The following is a 14274-nucleotide window of genomic DNA, read 5'->3' on the forward strand; positions in this document are numbered from 1 at the left end:
GGCCACCCCGCCGCCTTCGGCCGGGCTACCCACGCCGTGGTGCGGGCGCTGCCCGAGTCCCTCGTCCAGCACGCGCTGAGGAGCGCCAAGGGCGAGGAGGTGGATTTCGCCCGCGCCGAGCGGCAGCACCAGCTCTACGTGGGCGTGCTGGGCAGCAAGCTGGGGCTGCAGGTGGTGGAGCTGCCGGCCGACGAGAGCCTCCCAGACTGCGTGTTCGTGGAGGACGTGGCCGTCGTGTGCGAGGAGACAGCCCTCATCACCCGGCCCGGGGCGCCGAGCCGGAGGAAGGAGGTAATTGCCAGCCAGGCGACGCGAGGGGCGCGGCCGGGGCGCGCGCGGGCCCTCCCCCGCCGCCCGCGGCCGAGTTGCACCGGGAATAGCGAATCAGACCCCGGGCTAGTTCACAACTTCCCATTTGGGGGGCGAGGGTGTGTGTGTGTGTGTGTGTGTGTGTGTGTGTGTGTGTGTGTACGCGTACGCGTGCTAGAGAGAAGTTCATTGTTCACACCTCCTGGTTGTCCGGAGCCCTTAAGACCGTGGGACTGAGTGTGGCTGTTGCGGGCTCGGGCAGGTGGGTGGGCTGGGACCTCTGTCTCGCGAGCATTTATGTCTGTCAAATTACACAGCAGTAAAGACAATGCAACTCTGAAGGTTGTTGCCCAGGGAGCGGCGCCTGGAGAAGTGCAGCTCCAGGCAGGCAGAGGGCTGGGTGTCCCTTCCGGGGGCGCCGGTCGGTGACACTGAAGCCCCCAAGTCCTGCCTGGAGTCTGCAGCAGGGCGAGGCAGATGAATAAACCGGCATGGATGCCCACAGACCTAGGGCGCGTCCCGAGTTACTTTTCAGTGGTGGTGAACGAGTTCCGGAGAAGGGGACTGGCAAGTGAATGAATGCAGCCAGAGTGTTTTGTTGGTGAGCTGTATTAAATGTGTGCATGAATGGGCTTGGTTTGAAAAGCTGTACTCACTGTGGGGTGTTGGGTATGCGTATTTGTGTGTGTTTAATTGGAGACGCTTGTTTCACAAATTCCATAATTTTATTCTCTATATTTTAAATTCAGCAATTATGAGAGCTTTTGTGTTCTCATGGGATAGTGATTACTTTTAAATATTGCAGCTCGTGAAAATGGCTGTGATTGCTTTAAACACAATGTAGGTTAGTGGGGAGAGACACATAGAGAGCAAGTGGAATTTAAAATGCCATCTGGCCTGGCATTGCCAGTTAAGAGCCCAGACTGTAGACTCTCCTTTACTATTAAGTGGCATTGCAAGAAGCTGGTGGTTTCTCTCCTATGTGGAGATTTAGGGATTTTTCTCCCTATTTTGTCTTTATTCACTTCACATTGGAAATGCCTCTTAGAGCTTATGATTAAAAGGTGCTTATTTTACACACACTCCACTAGTTGGTTGATGGAACCCTACATGGTCTGAGAAAATAAGCAGATTTCATTTCTCATTGAGATAATCAGCTTTTTGTCACCCTACTTGAGCTGAAAACCAAGGAGTAACAGGTTCCATTCTCTGGCCCTTTTATCTTCATTGCCACGCCTCTGTATCTTTGAGTCTGAGACGCCCCAGTCAGTTTTTAAACTGGTAAGAATATAACCCTATTTGAATACTTTCTTATGTGTTCTAGGCCATGTCAGAGCTTAGGTTTGTACTTAAAAGAGTACAGTAGGTTTCAAACACCCTTTCAAAATGGTACGCCTTTGATGAGGGTAGGCCAATTTCCTCTTAAGAGACGGTTGCCGTATTTTTTTCATCCATTTCATTTTATTCCTATAATTAAACCATCCAAGTTTTGGATTTCTTGGTATTACATGCACAGTGATCTTTCTCCCTTGCCCAGATTTTGAGGCATGTGTTTTAAATCACCTTCATTCTGATATCAGCCTGGCGGCCCACAGCCAGAGGCCACAAGGTATTGTGGATAAAAACACTAGACTGGATCTCAACTCCACTGCTCTCTGTTTTTGTGATCTTGGGGAAGCATGTCTTGCCTCAGTGTTCTTTACTATAAGGTGGGCATAGTGTATATTTCACAAAATCATTATATTAAGTTTATTAATCCACCTGAAAATTTGTAGAAGAGGACATTTCATGAATGTTGATCATTATTGTTCACTGAACAGTGGGTCAGGGACAATATACTCCTTGAATCAGTAGTCAGCTGTACACTGGTTCTGCTAATGACAGGGCCCCTTTCCAGAGTGCAAGGCAGACATCTCATGCCTTAGGTTCCATCCTAACCTGTTTTTTTGACACTGCCTCCTGGGACCAGCAGTTGGCACATGTGGCCATTGCCCCTGGGGGGTGATTTCTCACTTTTTGTCTGTCTCTCTCTGTCTTTCTGGCAAGTGCACATGCCCTGTAACAAAAACCTCTCAAAAAAAAAAAGACACTGCCTCCTGGCTTGGGTATGTAGTATAGAGGAAAAGGTATTTTTCTTCTCCCTTCGAAGTTTAGCTGAAAAATCACTAGCAATAGCCATATTAATAAAAGAGAAGCTATACAGATTTTGTGTAAAGTATACAAGTGTATGTGGGAGCCATAGAGAATATAAACTCCAAGAGAGGCCAGGTGGCTGCTGCTTCAGTATCTCCTTATTAGAGACAGGAAAATGAGCGGTGGGGGCAAGTACAGGCAGTCTTAGAGTAAATGGTTTTTAGGGCATAGAGAATGGGCCCAATGCCCAGACAGTGGTGAGTAAATGATTCTCTTTGGGAATTGAATGGACCTAAGAGGTGAACAACAGCTTGTAACAAAGTCTGCCCAGGTGTGTTGACATTTCTCAATCTCCCGTTCTGTGATAAATGATTAGTTAAGGAAACCTCGGGGAGGGAATCAAAGGCAACTGTTTTCTTCTTCGGCAGGTCCAGTCTTAGGTAATGTAGTACCAGGGCAAAGCTCCTCCTTGTACTTAGGGAAAGATAGATTACAAGATGATCAGGAGACAGGGGATGGGGAGGAGGTGAGGAGAGAGCGTGGTTCTGAGACTGTTTCTTTAATTCAGCATGTCAAAGTGCCAGTCTTTGGGGTATCATTTTCTGAGCCTCAACAATGGTCTTTCCCAAAAGCACCTTTGCTGTTGCACATGCTCTTGGTCACTGGGGTGACAGGTCTTCTGGCCAGGTGGAGAAATATGAGAGTCTGTGTTGGATGGGATTACTTCTGGAGAGCAGGGCCATGTTTTTGTTTTGTTGTTGTTGTTGTCTTTTTCCTGAGAGATTTTTCCAATAGAGGATATGCACTCACCAGAGAGAGAGGCAGAAAGCAAGAAATCACCAACCTCCCCGCCTGCCCCCCTCAGGGGGCAGGCCACACTGCAATCCTTTCTCCTCCATTCTCCTCTCAGGATTTTGGGCATACAGGCACACATGTCAGGTGTGAATTTTAAGCCACCAGGGCTGGGACTTGAGCTGTGGTCAGCCCTGTCGGAGTCCAGCACCTTAACCACTATGCCACCTGCTGACCCCAGGGCCATGTATGTTAATCCTCATAGAAAGAACTTTCTCCCAGCATGAGCTCATGATGGTAGGGTTAATACATGTAGAGTGAATGAATGAACAAATGAAATGCTACTTAGTTATACAACTGATCCAATAATGACTTCAGGGCCTTCTTTGGATTGCTACATATTTTTTTCATCTACCACAGCCAAGGAATTATTTTTAAATTATCATTATGGATCTCCTTGCCTTCAATCTTCTTAATCTCCAATTCCCATAACGTAGCCAAAATGGTCTTAGAAAAACTCAAATCTGATCCTGTCCTTCCTCTGACCAGAAGGTAAATCCCTTGAACTCTGCTTGCCTTTCTAGCTTGAGCTTGATCTCTCACCCAACCCCATGCACCTCCAACCCTCAGCTCAAGCCAGGTTCTTTCTCTCAGGCTCACCTTACTATTGCTTTTCTAGATACATGTTTGCCTTTGGAACATTTTTCTTCTTTCCTCTTTCTCTTTACCTGGCCATTCCTACTCATGCTTCAGCTTTCAGCTTACTGTTGCCATTGATGTTATTAGCCTGTATATTGTGGTTGCTTGCCATTTGCTTCACACTGTGCCGGATTTATGACATGTATTTCACTAATGTTCATATCAGTTGAGCTCAATACTATCGTTATTCCTATTTTTAAATTGATGACACTCAGGTTTAAAGAGATCCCATTGGCCAAGGTTCTAGAGTGGAACCAATGGGATCAGGATTTGAATTTGTTTGTAGAACTCCAAAGCTCTAGTCCCGCCCTCTATGATATTAGCATTTACCTTCCCAAGCTTGGGACTGATCTCCTCTTAAAGTTCCTAAAACCGGGAACCAGCAGTTAGCGTAATGGCTATGTCGCTGGACTCCCATGTAGTGGACCGCGGTTCGTGTCCCGGACCCGGTGGCTTAAAAAACTCACGCCGGGCACGTGTGCGTGCGTGCCCAAGATCCCGAGAGGAGAATGGAGGAGAAGGGATTGCGGTGTGACCATCCCCCCTGGGGGGTGATTTCTCGCTTTCTGTCTCTATGTCTCTCTCTGTCTGTCTGGTGAGCGCACGCGCCCTACAGTGAAAATCTCTCAAAAAAAAAAAAAAGTTCCTCAAACCCTCTGTACTTCCTTCTATGATATTTATCATACCATATATTAATTGCCTGTTTGCCTTTCTGTATCTCATCCTTTTACGTAAGCATCAGGGCAGGGATCATGTCTGCTTTGTTCAACATTTTATTCCCAGGGCCTTGTATTCTCTACACATGCAGCAAATATTTTGTTGAACAAATGCCCCCATGATTTAAGGTCAACCCTAGAGCTCCTCCTTCATGACATATTTGGTATTTTGCAAGCATTCCCTATTAGTAGAATCCTAAAAGTTTTATTATGTGTGTTGGTGGTTTATAACTGTTTTTCTTTCCCTGTCTCTCTCTTATTGTTATTGTTTTGTTTGTTTTTACAACAATCTTGAGACGTTCCTTCTTAATCAAAACGTCATGCTAAATTTAATGACTTTCCTTCCTTGGAAGAAAAGCTTGAGAACCAAATTCAAGAACGTATTCCTGCGAAAGCCTGGTGTTTGCCTCAACAAAGCCCCTGAAGATTAATAAAACACAGGCCCTGGGTCCAAGAAGCTCTAGTGAAGCAAACTGTATATACAGACATCAGAAAATAATGCTTAATAACTTTGGATCTTTGGGACTATGAGTACTTTTAATATGTTGAATACTTTGAAGACAAATCAGCCTTGAAAAGCCTATCATATTTTAATTGAATCCAACTTGCTTCTTGGGGAAAATAAGTCATCTTCTAAATGCCAAAGTCTTGTAAATAAGTTATGTAAAAGCTGAAGTAGGACAGGTGATAGATGTGAGGATTGCATTTTAAAAAATAATTTAAAATTGTGTGTAGATAATGCCTGCTGTGGTACCAAATTCAAAAGGTGTCAGAGGACATACCATGAATAAGTCTTGCTCCTCCACCCCCACCCCAACCCCCACTCTTGAACCTGGCTATCAATTCCCCTCCTTAGTGACAACAAATACCATTTTCTTGAGTTTCCTCTAGAACATTTTTATTACCTAATAAATGATTAACTGACAAATTTTATTTTAATGAAAATTGTGAAATATATCCTATGCTCTTTTGCCCCTCTTTTTTTTTTGAGAGATTTTCACTGTAGGGTGCGTGCGCTCGCCAGACAGACAGAGAGAGACATAGAGACAGAAAGCGAGAAATCACCCCCCAGGGGGGATGGTCACGCTGCAATCCCTTCTCCTCCATTCTCCTCTCGGGATCTTGGGCACGCACGCACACGCGCCCAGCGTGAGTTTTAAGCCACCGGGTCCGGGACACGAACCGCGGTCCACTACGTGGGAGTCCAGCGACATAGCCATTACGCTAACTGCTGGTTCCCTGCCCCTCTTTAAGAGTGATTTTTTTTTTTTCCTTTCTCAGGTACCACATGTAAGTACATGGGATAATTCTGTCAAGGAGAAGTCCCCCTGAACACATTCTCACAATGTGATAGCAGCTTTAATGATGTTTGCCTTGAGTATTTGCATGTTTAGGAACTCTTTAGGAAGCACAAAGTAAGAGAACTTAGGCATCAAGTGAGGAATGGGGACAAACGCAGGAAAATGGATTATGTGTTTGGGTAGATGTTCTTTTCCATTAGGGCACTTAGCTATTAGAGCTATTTTGGTCCTGGGTTTATTCTCTGGTTAGGAAAAAGTATACTTCTGTTGATCCCAGAGGCAAGGTGAACATCAAGATCATTTCTAATAGCAATAGCTAATAAATGCCACATTTGTGTGTGCGTCTAAATACTAGAAGGTGATATCATGAGCTCCTCTCCCCTTTTAAAAGATAAGGAAATTGAGGCTCAAGTAAGCAAAAGCAAGTATTATGTCTAAAATCACACACAGCTGGTAAGTTGCAGAAGTTAGATTCACATGAAAATGTGAAGGTCATTTCTGCTTGGAGTGTTTATTGCTACTTGCAATTAATCCTAACAACATTAAATTTCTATCAAATAACTACCCGAATCCCATTTTATACACTAAAGATATATGATCTAACTTGGACATTAACTAAGTGAATCATTTTACTTTTTCTCATAAGTGAGAGTAAGTTGTTTGCATTTTGGTTAAAAAATAGTAATATAATCATTTACATAAACTCCCTAAATTGCTTAGGCACCATTTATGCATAATTGTGTCATATTTACTAGCAGACTGGATGATTGCTTTTATAAATGCACACATTTCCTCAAACTTCTGTTTAACTTCGGGTGAGAAACCGACCCAAACCGTAATTAGAAATTACTCTCTCACCGAGATGCAAAGCAAATGTGCTGGAGGCTCTTCACGGAGAAGCAGATTAATGGTTCTTGATAAATCGTCACCTCCAACTGGTTAGAACAACTGCTCCTTTTCACAGTGTTTCTTTTTTGACTCCTCTACATGGCCTTGGCATAATGTTTGGAAATTGATGTATATCAGAGACTGAGACACATCCATTAATGTAATCTCGCCCTGTACAGTCGTCTTGAAAGCCTTGAGAATAAGAGCAAAATTATGAGTAGGGAGTGACTTCTATTAGATACTATTAGCTGAAAATGAGCTTTTCTGCAGAGATTCTTCGAATCATTAGAGAATCATTATAAGACTAAGAAGGCAGGGATGGATCCCTTGTAATTGAGATATGCTGGGAAATTGCTTTTGCATATATTTGAATTCTTATTAAGCTCAGATTTCTTCAAAATTAGTTTTATTATAGTAATGGTAGATATCCAGCCATTAATATAAACCCACAGCACAAAAAAGTCTACTTAAGACTTGGGAACAGACAGACTAACCTTCCACTTCCTTTGTGTCATGAGTAAATTATTCGTGGCATCTTATGAACCTCTGTATAAATTTAGAGATACAGATTTAAAATACATGTACTCATTATTATGTACTTTATGAACCTTTGCTATTAATATCTATTTCGACTTTGGGATTCATCTAGACCAGAGAGGTAGACATGTAGTAGAGTCCATTCACTTTTATCAAGAGGGTATCGTACTGACAGATAAAACAACTACAGCTTTATGAAAGAAGGCTTCATTTATATTTTATACAGAGCACAATGTCTTGTTCATCCCAGGTGGTCTGTATATATTTATTTACCATAACTGAATCCCCCAATGTTCTATCAAAAGTTCACCTTACCTTTGAAGTTAGCTTCCATCGCTTCCCTTCAGCTGATATTAGGTATTAAATCTGGCAGAGTCTTCAGGCTCACTTCATAAACAGGCACTTTTCCTCTGAATGGACAAGCAAGAGTAATCTCAAGCAACAAATACCATTTAAAAATGTGCGTGTATAATGCCATCCTCGTTTACTTTGTCATTGCCAAGTAATGTAATAATGTACATTGTCTTTCTGAAGCTGAGTGCTGAAGGAGCTGTAGTATCATATAAAGAGGAATAAATCACCAGACTTTAGACTCTCATTTCTAAATTCCTACATCCCCCAAGCAAGAAGAACAGAAAAATCAGCACAGCAGAGCACGAAGATAAAAGTACAAAGTACTACAGGCTTGGTCTAATTTTGCCCAACAGATCGATGTGGACCAGAATCTGACTTAGTTTAGGTTAGCAAGTTAAAAGGAATCGAACGTTAAGCTGCTTTGGCAGCTGGATGGTCTTACAGGGTAAATTATTCCAATGAAGATGTGTGTATCAGTATTTTGCTTGATTTGACTTATGTGTAAAAAAAAAATTGCCTTCATTAAATGTATTTTTGCCTTGATTCCTTTGCTCTTACTTTGTTTCAGAAATACTAAAGATTTATAACTTTTATGTGACAATAATGATGAGTACCATGATGGCATTAGAATGACTCTGCTTTTGTAAATGAAGGGAGAGTAGCTGCATTGCTCATATCTGTTTTTGTGGTCAGCAACTGGCTATTGTATGCCAGATCCAGTGTTTGATGCTGGGAAGGTACAGATGAACCAGACACCTCTGCTACCCTAGCAGGCCTCACAGTCCGGGCAGGGAGGCAGAGCAGGGGCAGGCACTTTCAGAACTGGGGACAAGTTTAAAACAGAGTTCTATTGAGGCAACAGAATCTCCATGTGGGATGTCTGACCTGCACCAGAGCTTCCCAGAAGGAATTTTTTAAGTGAAAATTGGCCAGGGGAAGGCCATAATTGATAGTTGAGTGAAAATTAATTTTATTCATATTGGGAAAAATACAGAATTGAAAAAACTCACCTGTGTGCTCTTAGATATCTTGAGATTTCAGATCCCTGATTCCCAGTTCACCAAGAGGACCACATTCCCAACTGTATCTTGCCTGGGAGCTGGAGCATTTGGCTACCTCGCATACCCCATTTCTAAGTGTGCCCCATAAAGGCTTGCCCTTCCAGGATTCTGACTACCTCAGTTTGGGAACGATGTACCTCCCCCTGGAGTGGATTGAAGTGCTCTTCAAGTGTTCCATTTACAGTCTGGCAAGGCACGTTATGTATGTATGTATGTATATATGTATGTATGTATGTATGTATTTATTTATTGGTCCTATAAATTCAGTGTATTCTTTGCTGGGCAATCATTTTTCTTTCTTTCAAGAAGAGAATGGAGGCCCCTTTAGGATATATCAGGCAAACATGGCTTTCCGTAGTATATAGTTCCATGTAGCATTCCCCATGTCAACGGCAAATAAGAAAAATTGGGAATAGCAGTTAGTGTAATGGCTATGTTGCTGGACTCCCACGTAGTCAACCGTGGTTCACGTCCCGGACCCGGTGGCTTAAAACTCACGCCAGGCGTGTGGGCGTGCATGCCCAAGATCCCAAGAGGAGAATGGAGGAGAAGGGCTTGCGGCATGGCCATCCCCAACAGAGGGGTGATTTCTGGCTTTCTGTCTCTCTGTCTCTCTCTGTCTATCTGGCGAGCGCATGTGCCCTATAGCAAAAACCTCTCCAAAAAAAAAAAAAAATTAATTCCTATTTGCTATTGGGATGTGTTTTTATTCACAAATCTCTCTCTGTTGACAGTAGTCAGCATGGAAGCCGACACTAACACAAATCCAGTGCAGCCCAAAGTGGGCATCAGGCCATACATGCTACAGGAAGCAGCAGGGAGGGGAATATCACACTGACTGGAAGTCAGGGGGCACTGGCTTCATTTTTGCAGTGGTAGTAAGATCTCACATTCTCTCCACCTTGAAGATACTGTTCTTTTCTTAGGGAACTCAGGTCGTGGTGACACGGAAGGTGTAGGGTAGGGAAGAGATAAAGAGATGGGGAAAATGGATGAGGCGGTAATAGTACCTGTGTTTATGAGATGAAATTGCGGGGAGGGGGTCAATGAAAAAAAACGTACTGGATTTTGAGACCAGCAGATGGTATAATTGTTACATCACTAGATTCACATATAGTCAACCATGGTTTGAGTCCTGGACCTGGCAGCTTAAAACTCACATTGGGTACATGTGTATGCATATGTAAGATCCCAAGAGGAGAATGGAGGAGAAGAGATTGCAACATGGTCATTCCCCCCAGGGGGTGATTTCTCACTTTCTGTCTCTCTCCTGGTAAGCGCATGTGCCCTATAGGAAAAATCTCTTAAAAAATAAATAAATACTGGATTTTATTCAACCCAAGATCTTATACTTATTCTGCTTAATAAACCAATCGTATAAATTTATGACTTATTAATGATAATCTATTATGAGATGAATTTGCTAACTCTATTTTAAAAACTCTGCTTACTCAACCACTTGCAGTACATTTGATAAGTATTTTTTCCTGTAGAAGACTTTAAATAAAAACCATTGAAATAGCATGAGATTCCCAGACCCACAGAAGTTCTGCCATCACATATCACTTTCGCATGTCTGCCAGTTGATGTTCCTGTGGTAAATGTGAATCAGTGCTCTGAAGAAATGGAGGACAAATGGTTCCAAGGTATGTGCTGGAAGCTGTGTTTTCCATTAAACTAAAAAAAAATTTTTTTTGAGAGGTTTTCGCTATAGGACACATGCGCTCACCAGATAGACAGAGAGAGACAGAGAGACAGAAAGTGAGAAATCACCCCCCAGAGGGGATGGTCACGCTGCAATCCCTTCTCCTCCATTCTCCTCTCAGGATGTTGGGCACGCACGCACACGCGCCCAGCGTGAGTTTTAAGCCACCGGGTCCAGGACGCAAACCGCGGTCAACTATGTGGGAGTCCAGTGACATAGCCGTTATGCTAACTGCTGGTTCCCTAAACTAAAAATTTTGACTTGTCCATGAGAATTCTTTCTTTATAAACCCTTCATATATATTTGTGCTGATTTCCATCCCTGATGCTAAACTTTTAGTTTCATTTTCCAAATTTTAACTTTTGTCTTCCAAAACTATGAAGTGGGCCAGCTGGTGGCATGGTGGTCAGGGCAGCTGGATTCCACATGACCAATCAGCATGGTTCCAGTTCTAGACCTGGAGGCTTGAGAAAAGCATGGCAGGCATATATACCCAAAATTTGAAGAGGAGAAGGGACTGTGATATGACCCCTCCCCGGGGTGGGGAGGGGAGCGCTTTTTCCTGTTTTCTCTCTCTGCCTCCAGAGAGGGTAAAAACACTATTGGGAATTAAAAAAAAATTAAAACTGTATGAAGTTATTCTTGTAAACAAACATAAAGACAAAACATGAAAGATATCCACTTAACTCATTTAAGTGTAGTCTTTCTGTTATTAGCTGTATACACATTAAGATTGTTAGCTCAGGGCTCAGCTGTGCAATGACTGAGGCCACACGAACGGCCTGGGTTTCATTCCTGCCCAGCCTGAGACAGGCCAGGTGCGGCGGCCCTGTGGTCATAGCTACTGGGAGGTTGGGGCAGGAAGGGTCTTGATGTGGTAAGACACTGTCAAAATTACCTTTCTCTCCCTCCTCTCTCTCACTCATTTAAAAAAAAAAAAAGTGGAGATATGGTAAGCCTAGACATTTTTAGCCTCAGATGATTCCAAAAGATGAAATTAGGAAATTAGTCTTGGTGTGTTTACAAAATAATAATAGAAGAAAAAAATACATTCATTTTATTCATTATTATTTTTGAGTCATATGGGAAACATTTTTAGAAAGAAAGAATATTGTAACTAAAGGTTGGTTTTGGATTATATTTTTAGGCTAGTTATGATGTAATCATAATTTCCAGTTCAAGAGCTTTATGTAGCTCTTTATTTTGAAGGACCAAAACCATTTTGCTCTTGCTTTGGTACTTTTCCAACTTTCTGTACCACATTAATCCTGTGTTGAACTGGAAAACTGGTTTTCCAGTTCCTCTTCATCTGAAAAATAAGTGTTGGAAGGTAGAGGGGACCTACATAGAAAGGTCACTGGTTTCTTCATTTTCCTGTTACTCTCAAACCTAACATCATTCAGGCTTTAGGCTTCCCTGATCTCCAGATCTTCCCAAGCTACCCCAAATATACAAGCTGTTTAGTGTGGATGGAGCCCAACTTCAAGAGAAGGCTTTCTATACCATTCCTTTTTTTTTTTTTTTTCTTTCTTCTCGATTCTATGCTCTACCTGTTAGTGGGTCATACAATCCACTTACTGGGCCATGACCAGATCTTTTATTTTTAGTGCAATAAAATCAATAGCGAATATTGGTGTATACTGCGAGGTAGTAGGGGTAAATATTGTTTTTTAAAACTGGTTTAGTTTGTACACATTTGTATTTTGTGTGTGTACTAAGTAAATAAATTTCTTACCCTGGGTCATGGTAAAACAATGTGAATATCCATAGCATCTCCTTTCAACCAGATCACACCCTCAGCCTGTTTATAGAATTCTGGAGGTCCACGCCTGTTACCTAGTTGGTTCTTGGGAATGATGGTCAAGATTTCATCACTCTTTGCTATGTACACCACATCATGTCTGATTTCCATTTACTCTGATGGACTCCTTCCAGTGATGATTTCCTGGCTGTTTGGACCCTTGTCCACTCAGCAAACTGTTATCAGGTCCCTAATTCTGTGTGACCCAGTAGATATGACTGGTGAATGTAGAGAGGAGGAAGATGGTCAGCTTCCCCATTTGCTAGAAGCCTCTACCTCCCCTTCTTTGGTGACATATTCGAAGCCAGTTAAGGGAAGGTGAGATTGAGTTAGGTCGAAAGCATAGTCTTTCATCTGAACATGCATCTTTGGCATTTTTTAGAGTACTTTCAGTGGCAGCAGCTCACCCTGAACCCCTTGCCAGTTGCTTCCTCCAGCAGCCTCCAAGTAGAGGCTGAGAGGGCTGCACTGATACCAGGAGACTTCAGGGCATAGTGTCAGGATTTGGTTGTGGATACTCTTGAAATGGGGGTAGAAATTCAAAACACTTTTTTTTAAGTTCAGAAAACCCCAGCATATGTCAGAACACAGAATTGCTAAAATATAAGTTTTGTGTCATTTTCGAATCATTGCAAGTGACCTTGACAATCACTAGTTTTCACTGTCTTTCCTTCATACTTCTGTGTGAAGTGTGAAATCATAGGTGGAAATCCAACCTTTATGTAAGAATGGTTAAAGGAAATTTAATTTTCTCCTTCAGCCCGTTTTAGTAATTTTCTTTGGTGAGTTAGAGACACTTAGGGTGAACCAACAGATGCTGTAATGGTTATGTCATTGGGCTCCCGTATAGTCAGCTGTGGTTTGAGTCCCAGACCCAGCAACTTAAAACTCATGCCAGGTGGATATGCACGTGTGGCCAAAATCCTGGGAGGAGAATGGAAGAGAAGGGATTATGGCATAGCCATCCCTCCTGGGGGTTGATTTCTTACTTCCTGTCTCTCCAGTGAGTACACGCACCCTATAGCAAAAATCTCTCTTAAAAGAGAGAGAGAGACACTTAGGGACCAGAGGACGGTATAGCAGTAAAACACAGCACCCTGCAAAGCTGACCACATGGAAGAGTTTAGGTTTGTGTCTGGAGACTTCTCTGAGTACTCTGGGAATGTATGTGCTCATGATCCAGGGCTGAGACTGGGGACCGATTGTGGCATCAAGACCCTGTTGATGGTGCTATCTCTCTTGCTCATGGAAAAAATAAATGAACCTTAATTTTTAAAAAGTGAGACATTTGGACTGACATGTAAGTTGGGATTCATTCTGGAAAAGTCCATATGAATATTTAATAATGGGTTGATCTGTGATTACAGTGAAACAGAATCTGATTTTCAGTGGCAATCCCTTTTTCCCAGCTAAGCAGCCTCATAGTATGAGTACACTACCTCACTTTCAAAAAAACCTAGAGAAAGAGTGTGTAGAAGGTTTTGATAAGAGACACTAACGATAGAGGCAAACTGTGTGGCTATGACTTGAGAAATTGTGTGTTTGTAGAAAAAGGCTCGGAATGGTGCAACGTAGAGCTATAATTACACGAGAAAAAAAATGGGTAGAACAATTGTCATGTCCATGTCTACGTTTTCCTTTGTGAGCACTGAGCTGTGTAGCTGAAGCTTGAGTGGTTTGCAAGAAAACTGAGGATTAATACTGCTCCTAAACTGGACCCCAGAGAGAAGCTTCTCAGTGAGGGGGTGAAGTAATAGGAATATAACTTAGAAGGTTTTCTTTAAAGTGAATGCAGATAAACATACAAGATATAGCCCACTGGTCTCAGCACAGCTGAGGGCTCCATTATGATTCAGTACACGCTCTCTGAAACACCCGCCTGCCCTGAGGTCAGCCTAACGACTGGAAATTCCGCAAATGTTACAGCTTCTGTCCTTTGGCCTGTTCTTAACACAGAGACACACAGACACATTTATAA

General features: G+C 42.6%; 1 protein-coding gene across 1 annotated transcript in view; it reads left to right on the plus strand.

Moving 5' to 3' along the window:
* Positions 1-6: 6 nt before the first annotated feature.
* Positions 7-14274, plus strand: part of DDAH1 (dimethylarginine dimethylaminohydrolase 1) — a gene marked incomplete at its 5' end in the record, with an annotated part of 166847 nt that continues 152579 nt past the window's right edge. The window contains one exon of the mRNA XM_006149440.1: positions 7-291. Within this exon, the coding sequence (XP_006149502.1) occupies positions 7-291 (285 nt within the window). The remainder of the gene's footprint in view (positions 292-14274) is intronic.

Source organism: Tupaia chinensis, unplaced genomic scaffold (assembly GCF_000334495.1).
Source record: "Tupaia chinensis unplaced genomic scaffold, TupChi_1.0 Scaffold000263_1, whole genome shotgun sequence".
In the NCBI taxonomy this organism is placed as follows: Eukaryota; Metazoa; Chordata; class Mammalia; order Scandentia; family Tupaiidae; genus Tupaia; species Tupaia belangeri.